Here is a 17,988-nt window from a genome sequence, read left to right on the forward strand (position 1 = left end):
ATGGGCAGTGCACCATCATACAAAGAATTTTTGTGCTCACAGACTGTGGTGCTCAGACTGCGCGACTCTGTGACATCTTACTTGTGATATAGCAGAAGATGGTTGTACTAGTTATCTAGCTCTTTTCGCTGCTCGTACTACAGCTACTAATTGGTACGGCGGTAATGATGGGTAAAGATAAATCGCCGAGATAGTCAATGTATGAACGATTCAATTGGATTTTTTTCTATGTCAAATACCAACTTTGGAGGTCGAAAATCGACCTTAGTAGGATTCGGGACATTACTAGCTAGAAGAGCACAGCCCAGACCAGAGAGAGGGTGTGCCCTGCAGGGCTGACCTTATTCTCTGAGTCAACTCTTTCAAAGAGATGGATTAAAATGGTTTGGTGCAGCACAAAGCAAGGATTTATTAAAACCGTCTGTGACAACAGCCGAGTGATTCTCACCTGACCAGGCTTTAGGTCAGCGTAGACAGCCTGCGCAGCACCAATTTACGGTTTGTTCCGGGTAGCTTAAGTAATGCTGTGGAAATGACACTTCACCAGGGTTTCCGATCTTGGTGGTTGACAGCGAATTCGCTGCCGCGAAAGCGTTGATCGACACTGTTGGACCACTCAAGCTCTGAAATCGGGGTTCGCATGTGATTAAGTAGTGGTGCATATTGCCAGCCCTCTAGTCCAACGTCCGATTTAATGTTCCCATGATAAAACGACCAAGCAGCCTTTCGAAGCAGCATCATCGAGCCATTCCTCCACACTGACATGCCTTACCACAAGCCTAGGAAGCTCCGGGATCTGCAACGTGACAAAAGCCTGCCAGTGAACGCGGCACTCAACAAGCACGTAACAAAGTTTTCAGTAGGATGACACAGGGACTTAGGGTTTCTGTTTATTCGCTTGGGGCCCACTATTGCAATTACTTGACGTGGATCCAGATGTTGAATTACTACCAAAATCACGGAATCACTGAAGTAACACTCCAAACGACCGGACAGAAACAATGAGCTAAATGCTAATTCATTCTGCCAGAACGTCCGTGGACGGTAAGGACTTGTGCAAAAACGACAAGACTGTACATGGGGAAGGGGTCCGTAATAACGTATGAACACACGACGGAAGATCTAAAATTAAAGGCGGCGTATGCAATAAACCATTTATTAAAAATGAGCAATGTTTATATCAGTAATCAATTGGATTTCCTCACCTCCAAATACCAATGAAAAGGAAGTACAAGGTAAAATAAACTATTATTTGACACTCTCAGATGGTGCAAGAGTTAACTTTCGCCTTGTTTTCGTAGAGGAATGGTCTCCTTCTAGGGATATGTAGTGGTATAGCACAACTAGGCAGAACAAGAAGAGCCCGGAAATGTTTACGAAAACTGTAAGCTGGGCGTCGGTGATCATATCTACAGCTTCGCAAGTTGCGCTTGAATGACGTGCCAACCCTTGGCATATACAAACCATCTGTTGATTTAATCTTATTTTTCACAAAGGATACTTTAGAATTTTATTTTTAATACGATACAAATGCAATATTTGCCTCATTTTTTAATGTGTTTATTTGAGATAGTAGGGACTGCAGTAAAGGGAAAAGGCATCGATCTTGGTAAGTACTTACAAAGAAGAAAAAATCGTGTATAACGAACTGTCTACCGTATTTTATCTCGCAATACTTGATGTGCGCCAATAAGGATTTTGCTCGTGATCACGATTTTTGCCTTTTACCTTTTTGCTAACTGATTAGACCAATTTAAGGTAAAAAATGTTGCAGAAAAAATAGGCGCGTTATTAAATTGTAACTTTGTAATTTATAATACATCTTCATACTTTGCTCACTAAAAATCTGCGTTCGAATAAAATTTGCTAGCCAATTTATTTGCCGCTCGCAAGTCAATATTTGAAATAACTGTTATAATCAATTTAATAACTTGCAAGGGTGACACAAACCCAGGAAGGCTTCTTTAATTTAATAGAAATAGGAACATAGTAAGACCGCTTATGCACTAGTGTCAAACACCAAATAATTTGTCGTTCAATTCTGGTAATCTGCTCCACTGTAGGCGATTGTTTTAGTAATCTGTAAAAATTCCCCTAAACTAATTCCCCCCGGTGGCGGTTCTGAGTCTGTGGTGTTTTTCTTCACAATGGGCAAGAATGGCGAGGATTTTGCTCTTGTTATTCAAGAATTTATTGACGTCAAGGCAAGGCAGGATGGCGTCTCGCGGGAGTGCAATGAGAAATGCCTCGTTGTACGACTTCTGTTTTGTCGCTTTTTCGATTCGTACCGATTTTTCTGCGTAGCGAACATTAATTGTTACATTTTGACATCTCTTTTGTAATTGTTGTCGACTCTTTGGTAATTTTTTTGACTTTGCGTATTTTGTCCTGTATGTTATTCGCTGGAACTTTTGCGTCCCTTAAATAGCTGCATATATTTACTTTGTATATTTAGACACGGTATGATCATTTCACCATCTCCCAATTTTTTAACTACTTACAACTTACTGTCTTTTTGTCTTAGCATGAAACTGCAATTTTTAATTTTATGATTTAGGCTTGATTTCTTTTGATGATTTCACTATCTCAGCGTTTACTTTATTGAAAGTCGACTGTTGTAGTCATCATCCACTTCTTTATTCACTATCTGCATTGATGTTTCTTTGTTCCAAAGATGCTTTATTTTCATTCTTTTGGTATGTGCGCTTTAGATTTTACTCACTAAATGATGCTTTCGAACTTCTACAGGCTTTCGAAGTTTCCGTTGTCCAGAGTTGGGTGGACGTACCTCGTATCGTGGCGCTGATACGCAACGAGGAAAACAAACAGGCGGTGTGCGTTTGAAATTACAATACAGGTTTTTTTGGTATGATTTTACACGAGAGAGCGTGGTTGATCACTTAAACTTAGTTTAGCTTGTTTTCTAATATATCTTCTTTGTCTGTAACCTAATCCTATATTCTTCCCCTCAGTCTTTTCGTCTTTGCTGGAACTCGAATTGCCGATACAGTGGTGAGCTATCTGACTACTGATAAACTTATCGCTGTGGACAGGGTTTTCAGCTGTGAATCAGGTAGGTCGTGAATCTGTTCCCCGATTTTCTCATTTGCTCTAGACTCAACTAAACCCACTATGCTACGAGTAATTGGCCGGGATATCTCCTCGTTCAGATCCGATTCTGTACTGCTTGGTTCAACTTTACCTAGCAAAAACAGGACCTTATCGGTCTCACAGAAGTGTCAAACAACGACTTTTTCCACTGGACTCCCAATCATACGTAAAAAGGTGCATTTTTATCGTTTTATCTAAACAACTAAAGTAATCTTTCCTGAATTGCAAGTTTCTAATAGCTATAGGTAATACAATTTTAAATTCCGTCATTATAGACCCGATTTTCTACTCTCATCCTTGGATTCGACGATGCCACTTCTGCCAACCAATTTCGAACGGAATTGAACCTGGAGCTCTCCAATCAAGCGGATTCCCTCCCATTGGCAGCCAGCAGCACCAACTGGCTGGATAAATACAGGTACTTATCCCCCCTATGCACCCCAAATAGGCAAATAGTACCTAAATAGAAACAATTTCAAAACTACTCTACTTTCCTAAGTATATCATGCAAGTATTTTTGTTTTATCATATGGCTACGAACTTCATTAATGAACTGCCACAAAGAGAGAAGAGCAGCATTCTGTCAAACGTCGGGTATCGTGAGTGGGTGTGTGCGCTAGGACCACAGATCCACATCCGCTGTCCTCAGAAGGAGAGACAAACATTCGTTTGAAGGGTTGTCTGTGCGTGGATTAAAACTTCAAAAATATCGTAATAGCGTGACTTTTATCACCATTACTGAACGAACAGTTGCACTCAGTGTTTTAGTTGCATGGAAACTTTATGAGTGCTTTCTTGTGTGTGATAAATTGCTCTTAATACAATCGATGAAACAATTTTTGACTCGACTTTCTTCAGTGTGACCTAATCCATTGAAATAATTTTATTTATGCAGGGCTATATTTGAATATACCCACTAAAGTACAAACTGTGATCTCCGCCTCTACAGAGCCGACATTGCCACTCCCTCCCACACACCATCTTTGTCGCACCTGAATCGACCACTGCGAACGGCTCGGAGCTTCGCTGATATCGCTCATGACGGAACCTCGACCGTTCCTACTCCCTTTTCATCAACCTCCTGCTCCTCTACCTCGTCTGAGAGTCTCAAGGATGTCGAAGATGGGAAAATTGGCCCAATCTCAAATGAGGAAGCAGTAGAGCATGTTCGACGAACAGTATCGGTTCCCTATTTATTAGAAGAGGAGGAGATTGAAAAAGGTCAGGACGCCATCACCGCGCTGGCTGATTCTAATTGGATCTCAGGTGACTGTTCCACGACCGAGTTGAACGCACCCCTTCCCACAGTTACCATGACCGCCAATGCTAGACAGGTGCTTCCTTCTTTCCTGGATTCTTAAGTGATGTGAAATGGAAATTGTGTTTAGAGGATCCTTGATTTTGTAGGACATCGAAGATCTACCCAGGACCTCTGTGGTCGAGCCAGCAGAAGCCACAAGGGCGGAACAAAATGGCAGACGGTTAGCCCTCTTATCTTTTTCGCATGCATAGTAGTCAAGTGCTTAATCCGGAAATTTCGGCTTAAGTGCTTCATCATGTGGATTGCGAGGATTCGGGACGGTATTAATATTGCAAACATAACCTTAAGTCTGTGTCAGTGACAGGGACGTAGCCCTTCCTGATTCACCAGTACATCAGCCATCTTCGAGGCAATTCATTCATTTTGTTAAGGCGAAACATACGAGTGTTTGCTATTTTGAAGGGTTTGCGTGCGGTGACTATGGATGCATCTTTCCTATTTTGGCCAATACTAAAGAAGAGCAAGCTATCCTAGAGGCCTCGATGTTACTAGCAAATCCTTTGGCGAAGCTGCTTTCCGGACATTACTTAATCTCTGGGAGTTGGATGTGCAAATGCAGCTACAAGCCAAGGTCTGCCTTGTACACTTCTCGTAAAAGATGTCTCGTCTCCCTTCAGCATTTCGAGGATCTCCTTCATGTCGGACTCAATGTTCCGGGCGCGGATGAGTGCGGACCCGATAGTGAGAAGTAAATTGGAGGAGGATGAGGCAGTTTATTGTACGTGGAAGACGCTTAATCTCTTCATCGGCTCTTGGAATGTTAACGGGCGCCAGGACTCCCTCCTCCGTTTGGACGCGTGGATTCGTCCACCGCCTGGATGTCCGCCCGCCGATATCTATGTTTTTGGGTGAGTCTTTTTGAGGGAAACAGTTGGATAGAATCGCTTTAATCCCTAGACACGGGGGCCGATGTACTCGTATCGTAGAATATACTCGCAAATAAATAAAGTGCAACCGGAAGTTGGAAGATTTTCTGCTCAGTTACTCATGCATACAAATGGCTAAAATCGGCTTTATGCTGTTTAAAAATGATATTTTAATCATTTTGGAGCCAAATAACTGTACGGGCGTGACTTTCAAAGTGGCTAGTCGTGACCTGTCACCCCTCAGAGCCATTTGCAGTTAACAATCTCATTGGACCGCCATCGCCGCGGTCATTGTTTTCTATTTTCTACTGACTTCAAAGTGCGTAATGGCACAGCATATGAGCAAATCAGCTGCTAATGAGGTAAATGCTTGTGATCACGTTAAAACAAACAAAGTTGAACAGCTCGGAACTACCTACCCGCATATTTTCCACAAACTTTGAAGATCACCCTGTTTTTGGCCTTTAAGAAATTCCTAGTCATTAAAGTTGAGTAACTTGGGCCATGTCAAACTATACGACAGTCTCTGTGCATGCATTTGAGTCGTTTGTCAAGTCCCGGATCACGAGATTTAGTGGTCCTTCTCAGAAGAACTGTACTCTACCCTGTCCTCAGAATCAGAATTGGAGCTCTACAATGTTGCTTTTTACGCACGAGAAAAAAAGCAAAGTATCGTAGGGGGCCCACAATTTAAAGGACCAACTGCTTGATTAATGCGGATCTGAGTAATTAGGGACTTGTGAAGCATTGGTGGAGAAATTAAGAAATTACACCCTGACCACTGTAATCACCTGAGTGGATTCAACCAGTGGATTTGAAATAATGCGGAGACAGTACTGATTGTGCTCGAACCTGCGTGAAACTTCCGATGTTCGTAGGGCTCAATCATCAACTTAGATATATAACGTCTCGTCTGCATCGTCTCTGTCAATAACATTTAGGTCGCTCACGAGACAAATCAAAAATGTTATGCGTTGATTTTTCAGAATCAATTGTATAGTTTTCTAGATTTTAACAGATTTGCAATTTTCGTCCTCCTTGAACAACTGAGATTCACTGGCTTCTTCTCAAGGCGGGCCGATTTAAAGTAGGACTAAAAAACAATCCCCATTTCTGGGATAAATAGGTATCTTAATTGTATCCAACGGAGTAAGGTGTTCCCAACTGAAATTCCTATTGATGCTGGAAGATCCTTTCACCCCTTACCCCTTGAAGTTTTCAGGAGCTGGATTTGAACCTAGCAGGGATGGCCCTGAATAAGCAAACAGCCTCTCCGTTCGAGAGCAAGTGGCTTTGGCTGCTGGAGGCCTCCATGGAGGACTTATTGAATCCATCATCAGTGCGCTCCGTCACGCTGCGCCGATGGGTAAGGCGCAGTGGCGGCGGTTTTAAGCGTCTCTCTATCGTTCGTTTGGCTGGCCTCCTCCTCGTCGTCTATGTCTCCAATCGTCTCAGCCAGCAGGCTATCATCTCAGCCATTGCCGTTCAGTCCGTACCCACGGGCATGTTCAACCTCATGGTCTGCTTCTATTCTTAGCTTAGTTTTTTGCCATCTAGAATTTTTTTATCACAAACAGTGTAGCATTTTGGCACGCCAGTTACCAACGCCGCATCTTTGTGACGCCTCGATTTTCCTACCTGTACCTACATGATGCAATCATATGACATGTTTTCGTTAATTTCTTTATTTCATCCGGATTGTTTTGGCTCAAAATGATAAACTAGGTGTGAGCTTTTCCTAGTCTTGGGATATTTATACTTGTTCGGTAGGACATTTTTAGGCTTACTCTTACTCGTCACTTAAAAGGCTTTAAGTGGCTGAAAATTAAGTAATCATTCGAGGTTTTAATTTTACACAAGCGAAGAGCCAGTTTTAAGGTAATCAAACAAGTCCCTTCAAGACATAACTTAGCTGGGAATCCCATCTTTATAAAGCACATTCTCCCCAGAAGACGAAAACTTTAGGCTACTTCGAGCTGTCCATTTCGCATGGGATTGTCTGATGTCATGTAAGATGAAGTAGCAGGGCAATACGGTGAGAATGAGGTAGTATCCCCTCTTTTCTTTCCCTTCTCCCATTTGAAAGTGCACACCTCTCCCTGGGCAAGTTATCTGGCTCGGGGTATGAGGCTGTAAGCGTAGGGCAATGGGTCATTTGTACACTTCCTCTAAATTACTCCCAAAAACGTTGTTAACAGCGGAGTCGGTTTTTGTGCCATCCTTTTGCGGCGATTAGGTTTGGCAGCACCAAATGGAAATAACACTTGTTTCGTATTGTCAGAGTGACGCCCCGAGTCAGCCCCATGGGTGTGACATCTCGGTATGGGCTGGTGGGCTTCGACACCAAGATGCAGACCAGCATCTGCAGAGACCGATGTATCGGAGAATTTAAGCCATACTACTCAATACCCAATGGGTTTTTCATACTCAATTGCATTGCTGGCCCATATAGTCGTCAAATGTCCTTTCTACAGCGGGTATCCTTTTTCATAGGGCAACAAGGGGGCAGTGGGACTACGCCTGACCGTTTACAATCACTCGCTCTGCTTCCTCAACTGCCACTTGGCCGCGGGCCCAGCTAGCTGCGAGCGGCGGAATCAGGACTACGGTGAAATTATGCGTAAAATGATGTTTGAACGACGTTCTCTACAGGAATCGCCTCAATACCTTCTTGTCAACGATCATGAGTACGTCCCCCCATTATCACCATTGTTTTCATCCATTTTATAACGCTAGCAAGTCGGCAAATTGCGGAATGTGTTAGCCAGTGAAATAGTCATCGTTACGATCTACGAATTTCACCTGGTCCAAGCTGCCTCCGTTTCTATCTCACATTTATTTACTGATCGTCTGCTCCACTTTGCATGTGGTCATCCAGTTGCCGCTTGGAGGGGTATCGTTAGAGTAATACGGAAATTAGTGAAGCGCCTCCTCCCTCCCTCTCCTCCTCTTTTCCCCCAAATTGTTGTTGTGTCCTGCATTACCTTTTTAGCCAGGTTTTTCTCTTCGGAGACCTGAACTATCGCCTCACGGGACTCGATGTGAACGAGAACCTGGCCGCAATAGCACGGAAGGACTTTGATTTGTTAGTCAAGTTCGACGAGGTAGGCACACTCACAACTAAGACAACTTTGGGTATCACCTTATCCTCCTACTACCCCGTCTCCACTTCAGCTGTCGCAACAAAAGGCTCAGAGACGCGTGTTGCAGGACTTTTCGGAGGGCAAAATCGCCTTTCCTCCGACCTACAAGTTCGACCTTACTTCCGACTCCTACTGCATCACGTAAGCGCAACACACAAGCATTCTAGCCCCTACTTTTGTGACCACATGTGTGGGACGTCGCTTTGGAGCGCGGGTGACTGTAAAGTGTACCAAAGGAAAAGGAGTGTCGTTCTGTCATAAGCTAGTTATAGTGTACAGAATATGGGGGTGTGTTTTTTGTGTGCACCATAAATCCTAATTCGTTTTCTTCCCCATGTTTGCTCTATGTGAGAGATAGATCCTTCTGTCGTAGAATCGAAAATGGCTGTACTGATGTGAGAAATGCAAAGCACTCCGCGCATCCAACTGGCTACAGTCACTATCACCTCAATAAAATGTCGTACATAGTTCGTGGTGGACTTTTTTCTTTCGTTTTTCTCACCTTGAAATATTGCCAAACAAATATCCCACATTGTCTCCGAGTGATTTGATTTCCTTTTCCAGGGAGGGCCGAGTGCCGTCGTATTGTGACCGAATCCTTTGGCAGGGAAAGTTTGTGGATCTACTTCGTTATCAATCTCACGAAGACTTCCGTTTGAGTGATCACAAACCTGTCTCAGCGTACTTCAAGATTGGTGTGAGTTAGTTTTCTATTTGCCTTTAGTATAAACTCCGTCAACAGGATATAGACATTTAGGCAGCGGAAATGGCACAGGCAATTATTTTTATCGGCGACGCAGATTTGTCGGGTTGCGGTTTCGTCTCATTATCGGTCACTACGCTATGTATGAAGCTAGGTTATTTGGTTTCGACATCCCCATCTACACATCAAGTTTCCAAAAATTAAGTCAATTAATTCGCAGTCTAAAAGTTGTCCCTTGAGGCTGCTGTAGGAAGTTCTGAAAGATGCAATTCCTTCATTTGCATTAGGCGCGTTGTGTGAACCAGCAACTCTTTATGCGCGCCTACGAGGCGGTTATCCGAAGTCAAGATCTCTTCTACAACATGCTACTGCCCCAGGCTGCTCTCAGCTCGCAGGAGGTGGACTTTGGACCGGTTCAATTTGAGGACATTCGCACGCAGACCATCCGCCTCACTAACACCGGCCACTCGGGCCTTGAGTTTACTTTCACGCAAGAGGGACCCGCCGCCTTCCCACCCTGGCTCCATGTTGCTCCGCTCAACCATCGTGTTGAGAAGGGTGCGTTGACACGTCTCTCTCATGCCCTCCCTCCTACCTTAATCTCGTTCTTCTTAATGTCTCAGCTACCCTTTACTGCCGTTAGTCCGGGCATTCTTCATCATTAAATGCACCGTTGCTTTGACGGAAAACTTTTCTTGGAGGATCTCAAAATGTTGTAGGAGGTGGTGGGGTGATGGAGGCTCCGAGATTTTATTTCGCACCCAATGCGTACCCTAACCTCCACCCCTCTCCTTCTTCAGTCATCCAGATGGCTTGGCGGGTTTTTGACGGAACATCGCTCCACTAAGGTGGAATCCGAGTTTACCAAATAGTTCCTTTCTTCTTCTGATCACCGCCCTCGGCACTATCCCGTTGACGAATCTTTGTGCTCTAAATTGTTAATAGCAGAATGGAGTTAAAAATGATAGGATGAATTCGCATCATGAAGTGATGTTTAATGTGGTAGACGTGGTTGAGATTCTTAAATCTAGCGTCCTCTGCTGCACAAACTGTTTTGGAAGGTGCTGCTAAGGGCTGGATGATGATTGTGTTAAGCATCGCTCCCAAAGTCAATTGCTTGAAGCACGCTTTGCCTGAAGGCAACACGAGGAGGAGGGACATCATGTTCTCAAGCCGTAATATGGATGGCTGCTTCCACAATAATATGGAAGCACCTCTTTTGAATTTGGTGTGGTCTCCACATCTCTAGCGTTGAGCTTCCCTTCTGTGACATTTAGTTTTGGCACCCAATCGACGAAATTGGAATTGGATTCGCCTACTATCACCACCAATGCAGCACCGCGAGTTATAAAATGACAACTAGAGATCCTGTATAATTAAATGTGCATTTAACCGCCTACAATGCTGTCAATTTTTTGACTTTCGTTGCCACAGAATGTTGTGAATGCTTCATTCCACGGTGCGTGGCATGTTTTCAAGTTTCCACTTCCGTGTTCGTCAATGATGGCCTGGACTTCTAGGCAATACACACTATTGAATCATGACATTGGGTAATGGTGCACTCACATCCTGGTGTTGTTCCTTTACCTTCACAATTCATTTCCAAGATTCTTCCTTCATTCCTCGTAGTCGCGACAGTGGCTTGCCTGGTATCTGCGAGTACACACATGGCCATCTGACAGGCCGCTTTTTCTTCCTCCTTGGTGCCATGCTCCTACGAATTCAGGGTTTCTCTTTAGCTGAAACCCTTATTCTATTTGTGCTACTTCTTTACTTATAGTAAGATTAAGCGTTTTAGACTTCTTCCAATTGCTCTGATCCTTTGGGTTTGAATACTTCCTTGAAGACAAAAGAAGACATGATACTGAGGCAGAATGTGTATCATTGAGATGCAGAAGGAATTGGGGCTACTGTTGCGGTCCGAAGGCCAGGCCGCCCGGCGGAGGTATAATAGCGGAATCCCTATCTAGCTCGTTGGCAGAACTTGGAGTTGAATAAACAACCTGCGTAATGCATAGCTCCTTTCCTCTTCCAAGCGTCGTCCTCATCGCTCTCCTTGGCCAACCTCTCGAGTCGACCATCACCGCATAATGGCTGCTGTAAGGAAATGCCTACGATTGAGAAGATACTTGATCACAACGTCGCTAGTCCCTCTTGGCAATTCTACTAGATCTCTAGTTTCGTCCTTTTTGGAACTGTATTGGGCGGACGGGAGAATGTGCTGGCCATCACACGTATCCATCACTAGTGGTAGGGACTGGTCTAAAGGTAGTCATATAACAAAGGTCGGGGTTTAACAACAAACAAACAATTCAAGTATTTCACAAGCAATAATCTCGGCTCTTTTGTCTGCAAAAATCCCCGTTAATTTTTTCGTCTTCATTCTTGAAATAGTCAAAAAAGGTGGCGTTTCCTTGCCTTGTTTCTACTTCTACAGTCATGTCCTTTTGCCCTTCATTCTTATTGGTAGATATCATTACAGTTGTTACTACAATGGCTCCCTCTTGGATCTGCAACATTTATTTATGTTCCAAAAGTTCACATCCAGATTCCCGTTTCCGTTTGTTTTGATTGCTCAGACTTCTGGCCGCGACTTTTTCTATTCCTTCCTAGGCGATCTTTATTCACATCGACTGTGGCAGGAACTCAATGCGTTATGCAATTTAACTCAGTAAGAATGGAAAGGTTTAAATGGTGGACATCCAAAAAATCCCGGCCTTCCTTATCAAAACGCTCCTTCAACTCGGTGGAATACGCGGTTCTTTTGTGCTTTCTTGGTAATCATCTTGCTCTTGAATGCTGGTGCTTTGTCTATCCCCCATGCCGATCGACCCTGTTACGCCATAGGTTATACGCATATCAGACACCCTGAGTTCGGCAGGCAGCCCATCCGTTGGCCAAATTGAATGTTCACAGGAATGACTACCGGGACAGTGGGCTCAAAACACTGCGGCTGGGATAGTAACTATCCCCTTTAAGAGGTAGTATCGCGACTGAGCGCCTTCTCATCATTGCTGTACTCGAGGTTTCCATCCGATACGAGTAACCATATATCATCCCTTTTTACAGCTTCAAAAGGGGCAGAAATGGGAGTTCAAAAGTTCAGCTTATTTTAATCACGGTAATAAAGCCTCTCTTGTGATCAGCTCTTCTACTCCGTCCCTATTTTATGGATGCATACGCCTCACGAGGACTGTCCTCACCACCTACGACCTCTCAGAAAACTGGTCCGTTGGCCAGTTATTTTCACTGCGGTACAAAGTCGGGAGTAGGTGAGGTAGGCCTAAAATGCAGCTAATATCTTCCTTTTCCTTGAAGGAGAGTCGTGCGACATCAGCCTGGACGTGTGTGTCAGTCCCGATGTGGTAGCGACCGTGCAGAGTAGCATTTCACTTCTCTCCTGTATCATCGTCCTAACTCTAGTTGGAGGCAAGGATTTCTTTGTCTCCATCACTGGCCGCTTTGTTCCCACATCCTTCGGCCTGCCCCTTACCCTTCTTCTTCGCCTCCCCGCCACTCCTGTCGCTCTACTGCCTCCTGACCACATTGTCCAATTGGTACGTTCTCTCCTTCCACTAAATCTGGTATCGTTAGATTCGTGAATCTCGAGTAAACAACTGGAGTGATGGAGAGCCCAGTGTAGTGATTTCCACCTCCGGTTCCATCCTTGCCATTCCTAAGGAGATCTACCGATTGACGGACTTCATCGCGGCAAGATTTGAAGAGGTGGGAGATTGGGATATTCATTTCCGACCCCAACCTCTTCCCCTTTCGTCGTCAATTGATGTGACTTTTTGTTTTTAGCCAGGTCTGTTTCGTCAACCGGAGATACGTTCTGACCTCCCCATCATCCGTGACACCTTGGACACCACTAAACATGACGTCCCTATCCGTGAGAATACCTCTTGATGCTTTCATATAAGTTTCGTTGGTTGTAGCTTTTTTTTTTGCATTTCACTTTGCGGTTTTGCAGCAAGTACAGTGAGCGTGCATTCGGTGATCTACAGTCTCCTCGTGTTTCTCAGTGCTCTGCCTGAGCCGGTGGTGCCTTTTGCCTTCCAATCCAATTGTGTCGCTGCCGCGCGCCAAGCAACCTCCAACAACGTCCTCCCGGCCTATCAGGCCATCTCGCGACTGCCTATTGACTACCAGAATCTCTTCTTTTACCTCGTGTCTTTCATCAAGCGTTGTCTCTCCCATAGCGAGAAAAATGGGACCAACGTTTATATGCTAGGTAAATGAGCTTTTGCTACTTACTTAAAGGTGATTGGTCTGCTCCACGGGCCAATCGGAAGTGTAGTTTAGTCTGATGATTAAGTCGGCTCTGCTTTGATTAGTCATTTCTTTTTTTGCTGTAGCGACGACCTTTGCCGACATACTTCTCCGCGATCCGCCCTACGCCGCATCTCCACCAACAGCGCCGGGTGTTAGGAATGGTCCTTCGAGGAATGCTAGCACTCGTAACCAACAGCAGCAAATGGCCTTGAGTCGTCACGAATTAAAGACGGCCTTCTTGCGAATCTTTATCACTAGTGATACGGAGGAGGTCATTCGACGGCTTAAATAGGCGTGATCGAAGAGAGCAAGAGAATTTAAATCATTGATTTATCATAACTTTCATTCCAATTCGTAATTTGTTGTACTCTGGAATGGTTCCCAATTTCATCAAGAGATTAAACAGTGAATCGAAAGTACTGCGCCTCTCTTGAGATTGGTACGTAATTTGAGTGCTTAAAGGTGACTCAAGGGCAGCTCGTGTGGGTTGGATCTCACCTTTCATAGGCGTCCATACGGATGAACTCGTTCTCTGGGAAGGGCAGTCTTAACTCGCGTACAGGATGTATAACAGTTAAATAATCATAGTGGGTGGCGTGTCTGGCAGCTGAGAGATCTTATCCGTGAGCATCGTGTGTAGGCCAATGCATACTTCGGACTAAACAGTGGAATAAGGCAAGGAAGAGGCGCTAGCATTCCTTGGGCAATTATTTAGGTCGAAGAAGTTGTGGAGACGAACAGAGAAGTGCCTGTTTGACGTGGAGTTACTCCGTTTTGATTAACGCAAGGATTATAATACTCCTTCAACCTCTGCCCATGAAACCCTAAAAAGAGGTGAGATAGCTCTTTTGTAAAAATTAGTGCGAGTGGCCGAGGTTGAACCTATTCGGAGTTTGCTTTCTTCTCAGTGCCCAGTTGCCTTTGCCTAGTCAAAAGGCTTGTCAAACACTGGTCGCTTCTCTCCTAACAAGTACGCGCAAAGAAGTGTGCTGCAGATGCGATAAACTTTGGGCACGAGATTACCCCTACATACACATGGGTTTCCATTAAGTCAGGTAATTAGGTATGTTGATCTTTATGCAAACCCGCAATTCCAAAAGAAAGTGTAGAACTCAAATTATTGTGAAGTGAGGAACATTTTTTGAACAAGATAATTCTTTAAAAAATCTACCGATTCCATTGCAAAAAATGGCAAAGAAGTGGAAAAACATCGATACCTAAGTTTTGGCTCTAATTTTTAACAAAGGATTGGCTTAACTGCTTAAAATGTTGTTTATTTATTTGCAACGGGCCGCGTTTGTTTTAACTACTCACGATTTATGTATGAGGTCTTCGGATAGGGTTGCGGTTAACTAAAGTTGCGATAGTGATGGGGGGTGTGATGTCTTCAATAGTTCCCGGTGTCTACGTTGGAGGTTTAACTAGCGCTAGGTCGGAGAGTGAATTGAATCACTGCCAAATCACACACATATGCAGTGCCTTTCAGTACCCCTTATCCCTTGTAAGCTTTAGAAGCAGTGTCATGTTTGAGGTTGTTTTGTATTTTTTTTAGTGAGTAGATGTTGCGGTTGATCCGCTCTTTTTTTTTGAATTCCTAATTCCTTTGACGACAAGCGTTAAGGTTGAATTTCACCAGCCAAAGTGGCATTTCCTGATATCCTCTACGCCTAGTTTTTTCTGTGCTATTTCTCCATAGGACCCGAAGCGTGTCCACAAACAGTTCATCATTCAAGATTCTCCCGAAGAGGACATTGCTAAATATTTCGTTGACGCGATCGATTTTATTCACGGCGCTCGGGTCAATCACGGCACAGTTCTCATCCACTGGTAAGAATTCGCTTCCTGTTCGCACGCACACCATCTTATTTCAGCGCCTGCGGTATCTCCCGCAGTGTTTCTCTAACAATGGCTTATCTCCTCTGCATTACCGATTTCAAACTTCGCGACATCTACAAAGGCTTGCGAGCTGCTCGCTTAGGTGCCTGTCCCAATTACGGATTCCTAGTGAGCGTTACTTTATTCCATATTTTTCTCATTGTTGTCTAAGTTTTCATGCAGCACAGATTTGGGGCTTTCTTATTACCCTGTGTTAACAAACTCCAAGGAGACCTCTGTTAGTTATGCATACTTGTTGTAAATCAAATTACTCAACTAGCATCATGGTAACCCATACATTTTTTTGTTATTTGTGCAAAAGAATGCAGTGTGAAATGCCCTTCCCAATGTACTGGATCATTTATCCTTCACCCATTAGCATAACGAATGGATCGCTGGTACTAATTTAAGCTGGCCATGGCAACCAATAGCCTCACCACCGTTCAATGAGTCAGCGAACTTACATACCTCTGGAGTCATTGCTGACTAAGCCGGGGTTTCCTACTTGGGTTGATTAAGACGTGAATAACAGCTGATTCAGTGATTCGTAATCGCTTAATGTCGTCGATCTATCATGCAAATAACGCACACCCTCTCCCTCGATTGTCGCTTCATTACTTTATTGGGAGTCCGAGAGTTGTTCAAATTAAGCCGAGATATTTGACTTTACAGTTAAGTGATAAGACGGGCAATGTCGTGACGAATCTACAGCCGTTATTATGCGGTAATTATGTCCCATTCACGAGCTCGGACACCCTTGGTGAAAATGACTAGCAGCAGTGCTACCAGTAAGTAGAGCATCTCGCTCACAAAGATGTCAAACTCATGAATGCCCATATCTGCAGGAGACTAAGCGCAGTGGTTAGTGCTGCAACGCTCACTCATATTGACATTTGACGCCTGAGACAGTCCCGACCGTGGTGGCCCCCAGTGCACTCCTTAAGCATTCTTTGTATGTTTCATTGCAATTGCCGATTCCCACTATTAGAGGTGGATGTTTATATCACAACACTTGCAACTAGTAGACAGATATTAATTGAGCCTTTTTTGGCAATATTAGCGCCAGCTACAGCGGTTTGAGGAGTCAGGCGACTACTTAAAAGCGCGGCAATTCCTCATAGCAAAGTACGGTCCCTGGTCGCCAGAGAAGTTGGCAGCGGACCGGGCGGCAATGGAGACGCACATAGCGGCGCAAGAGGCTTTTATTCAGACTGGTTACTACCCTTGGGATGGGCGACCACCCTCCGCACCCGCGACAGGAGAGAAAGGGGCGTCTGCGCGCTTCATATGTCGCCTGTCCGACGGCGCTAGCACTCTGGAAGAAGCTTTGGCTTCTGCTCCTCCCTCGAACCAATAGCAGGGCTTAAAATTTTCACCCTTCTTTCTCTTCATTGATATATTTTGATATCTATCTAGCTGTGGCTAATTGTCGGAGATTACGCCACCCAATAAAGACGTATACACACTAGATAAGGGTATTTTTACGCGTAGTTTTTTCCGTTGCATAAACTGAGCGAGGGGTCTGCCCTGCACTGCCTGAGTTTTGTCTGATGACGTTGCGAGGTGCATATGTTTGGGTGGAAGTAACGTGAACAGGACCTTGACACTTTGGAGACTGAAGAGCTGGGGCGCATAGTCAAGTATCGTTGATGCTCCCTACGTGGCCGATTGTCTGCTTCCAAAAACTCCCACGAGTCAGGAATGAAGATTGATCATGCGTCGGTGTTCCGTCAAGGTGGGAGGACTTTCAGTGCCAACGTAACTGACACACCTTTGCTATTCTAATGCGTTGTAAAGATTGACTGGCTCTGGACTGCTCAGGACAAGCTGATGGTCTGCAGTATGGGCCCTCCATTACCGACTAGTGACTAGTTGTGCGCCTTGCGTTTGTCACAAACGTAATACCCCTTCCAAGAATATTAACAAACTCATAGACGATTCCATGGACGATATCTTTATGCATATCTCACTTGTCGACAAAGGCAAATTTGTATCCGGGCACATCTGCCAAAACGTGTAGCCCACGTATAGGCCTTAACGATTATCTCCCACCCTTGGATGACAGCAGAGCCGCTTAGGCAATATCCCGTGAAAGCCGCATTCGTTTGGCACCAAACAGGGTGATAAAAAACCACAAATGATTGGCGTCTCCTGAACCTAGAAATCCGCCCTTTGATTGATAATCGCGGCTGTGATTGCATTAACACACCCATCTCTTGCACGTTTTAAACAATTTTTGTTTAAATCTAGCTTGAACCACGTAGGCTCTTGGATCTCCAATCAGTTCAACCCCCGTATTGGCATCATGGCCTCCTATCCATGGTCCTGTGTTGACAACAACCCCGATTTCATTGGCTGGTTACCCAACCTGAATCCCCAGGGCGAATGCAAGTAGTTTTGCTAGGTAAATCTGTGGACAATCACTGCAAAATGGCGTCACAATTTGGGAAGAATTCCATTTCTAAGCTCTGCAAAAAGTCACTGATTGGGGAGACTAAGTTTCAGTAGGCCAACGTACAGCATACACAATTTCCTCGCCGCAGAACGTTACCTGGTGTTGACCACTGCCACCACAGTCAACCCTTCCACGACACAAATCGTCCCGGGTAGGACGCGATAATCAGGGTTTTTAATCAAATCTGCAAATTCTCACAATGCTATTTTATCTCACCAGCACTGTCCTATCTCGCGGTT

General features: G+C 44.5%; 2 protein-coding genes across 2 annotated transcripts; both read left to right on the top strand. All coding sequences in view use genetic code 11, as the record gives it.

Moving 5' to 3' along the window:
* Nucleotides 1-2,147: 2,147 nt before the first annotated feature.
* On the top strand, nucleotides 2,148-13,711 carry EGR_09836 (Inositol polyphosphate 5-phosphatase; the record flags this gene model as incomplete). Its single annotated transcript, XM_024499085.1, has 19 exons — nucleotides 2,148-2,252; nucleotides 2,749-2,834; nucleotides 2,973-3,073; nucleotides 3,116-3,285; nucleotides 3,387-3,529; nucleotides 4,061-4,445; nucleotides 4,519-4,592; nucleotides 5,050-5,280; nucleotides 6,514-6,817; nucleotides 7,792-7,985; nucleotides 8,291-8,402; nucleotides 8,473-8,582; nucleotides 8,910-9,138; nucleotides 9,432-9,702; nucleotides 12,463-12,701; nucleotides 12,739-12,870; nucleotides 12,949-13,036; nucleotides 13,118-13,378; nucleotides 13,503-13,711. The coding sequence occupies 19 exons, from the start codon at nucleotides 2,148-2,150 to the stop codon at nucleotides 13,709-13,711; spliced, it is 3,444 nt and encodes a 1,147-aa protein (XP_024346505.1).
* A 1,077-nt stretch (nucleotides 13,712-14,788) lies between these two features.
* EGR_09837 (Dual specificity protein phosphatase) lies at nucleotides 14,789-16,651 on the top strand (the record flags this gene model as incomplete). The annotated part of the gene is made up of 4 exons (XM_024499086.1): nucleotides 14,789-14,920; nucleotides 15,116-15,246; nucleotides 15,291-15,423; nucleotides 16,355-16,651. 4 exons carry the CDS (start codon nucleotides 14,789-14,791, stop codon nucleotides 16,649-16,651), a joined length of 693 nt encoding a protein of 230 aa, XP_024346506.1.
* Between the last annotated feature and the right edge of the window lie 1,337 nt (nucleotides 16,652-17,988).

Source organism: Echinococcus granulosus (assembly GCF_000524195.1).
Source record: "Echinococcus granulosus chromosome Unknown EG_S00170, whole genome shotgun sequence".
NCBI lineage: Eukaryota > Metazoa > Platyhelminthes > Cestoda > Cyclophyllidea > Taeniidae > Echinococcus > Echinococcus granulosus.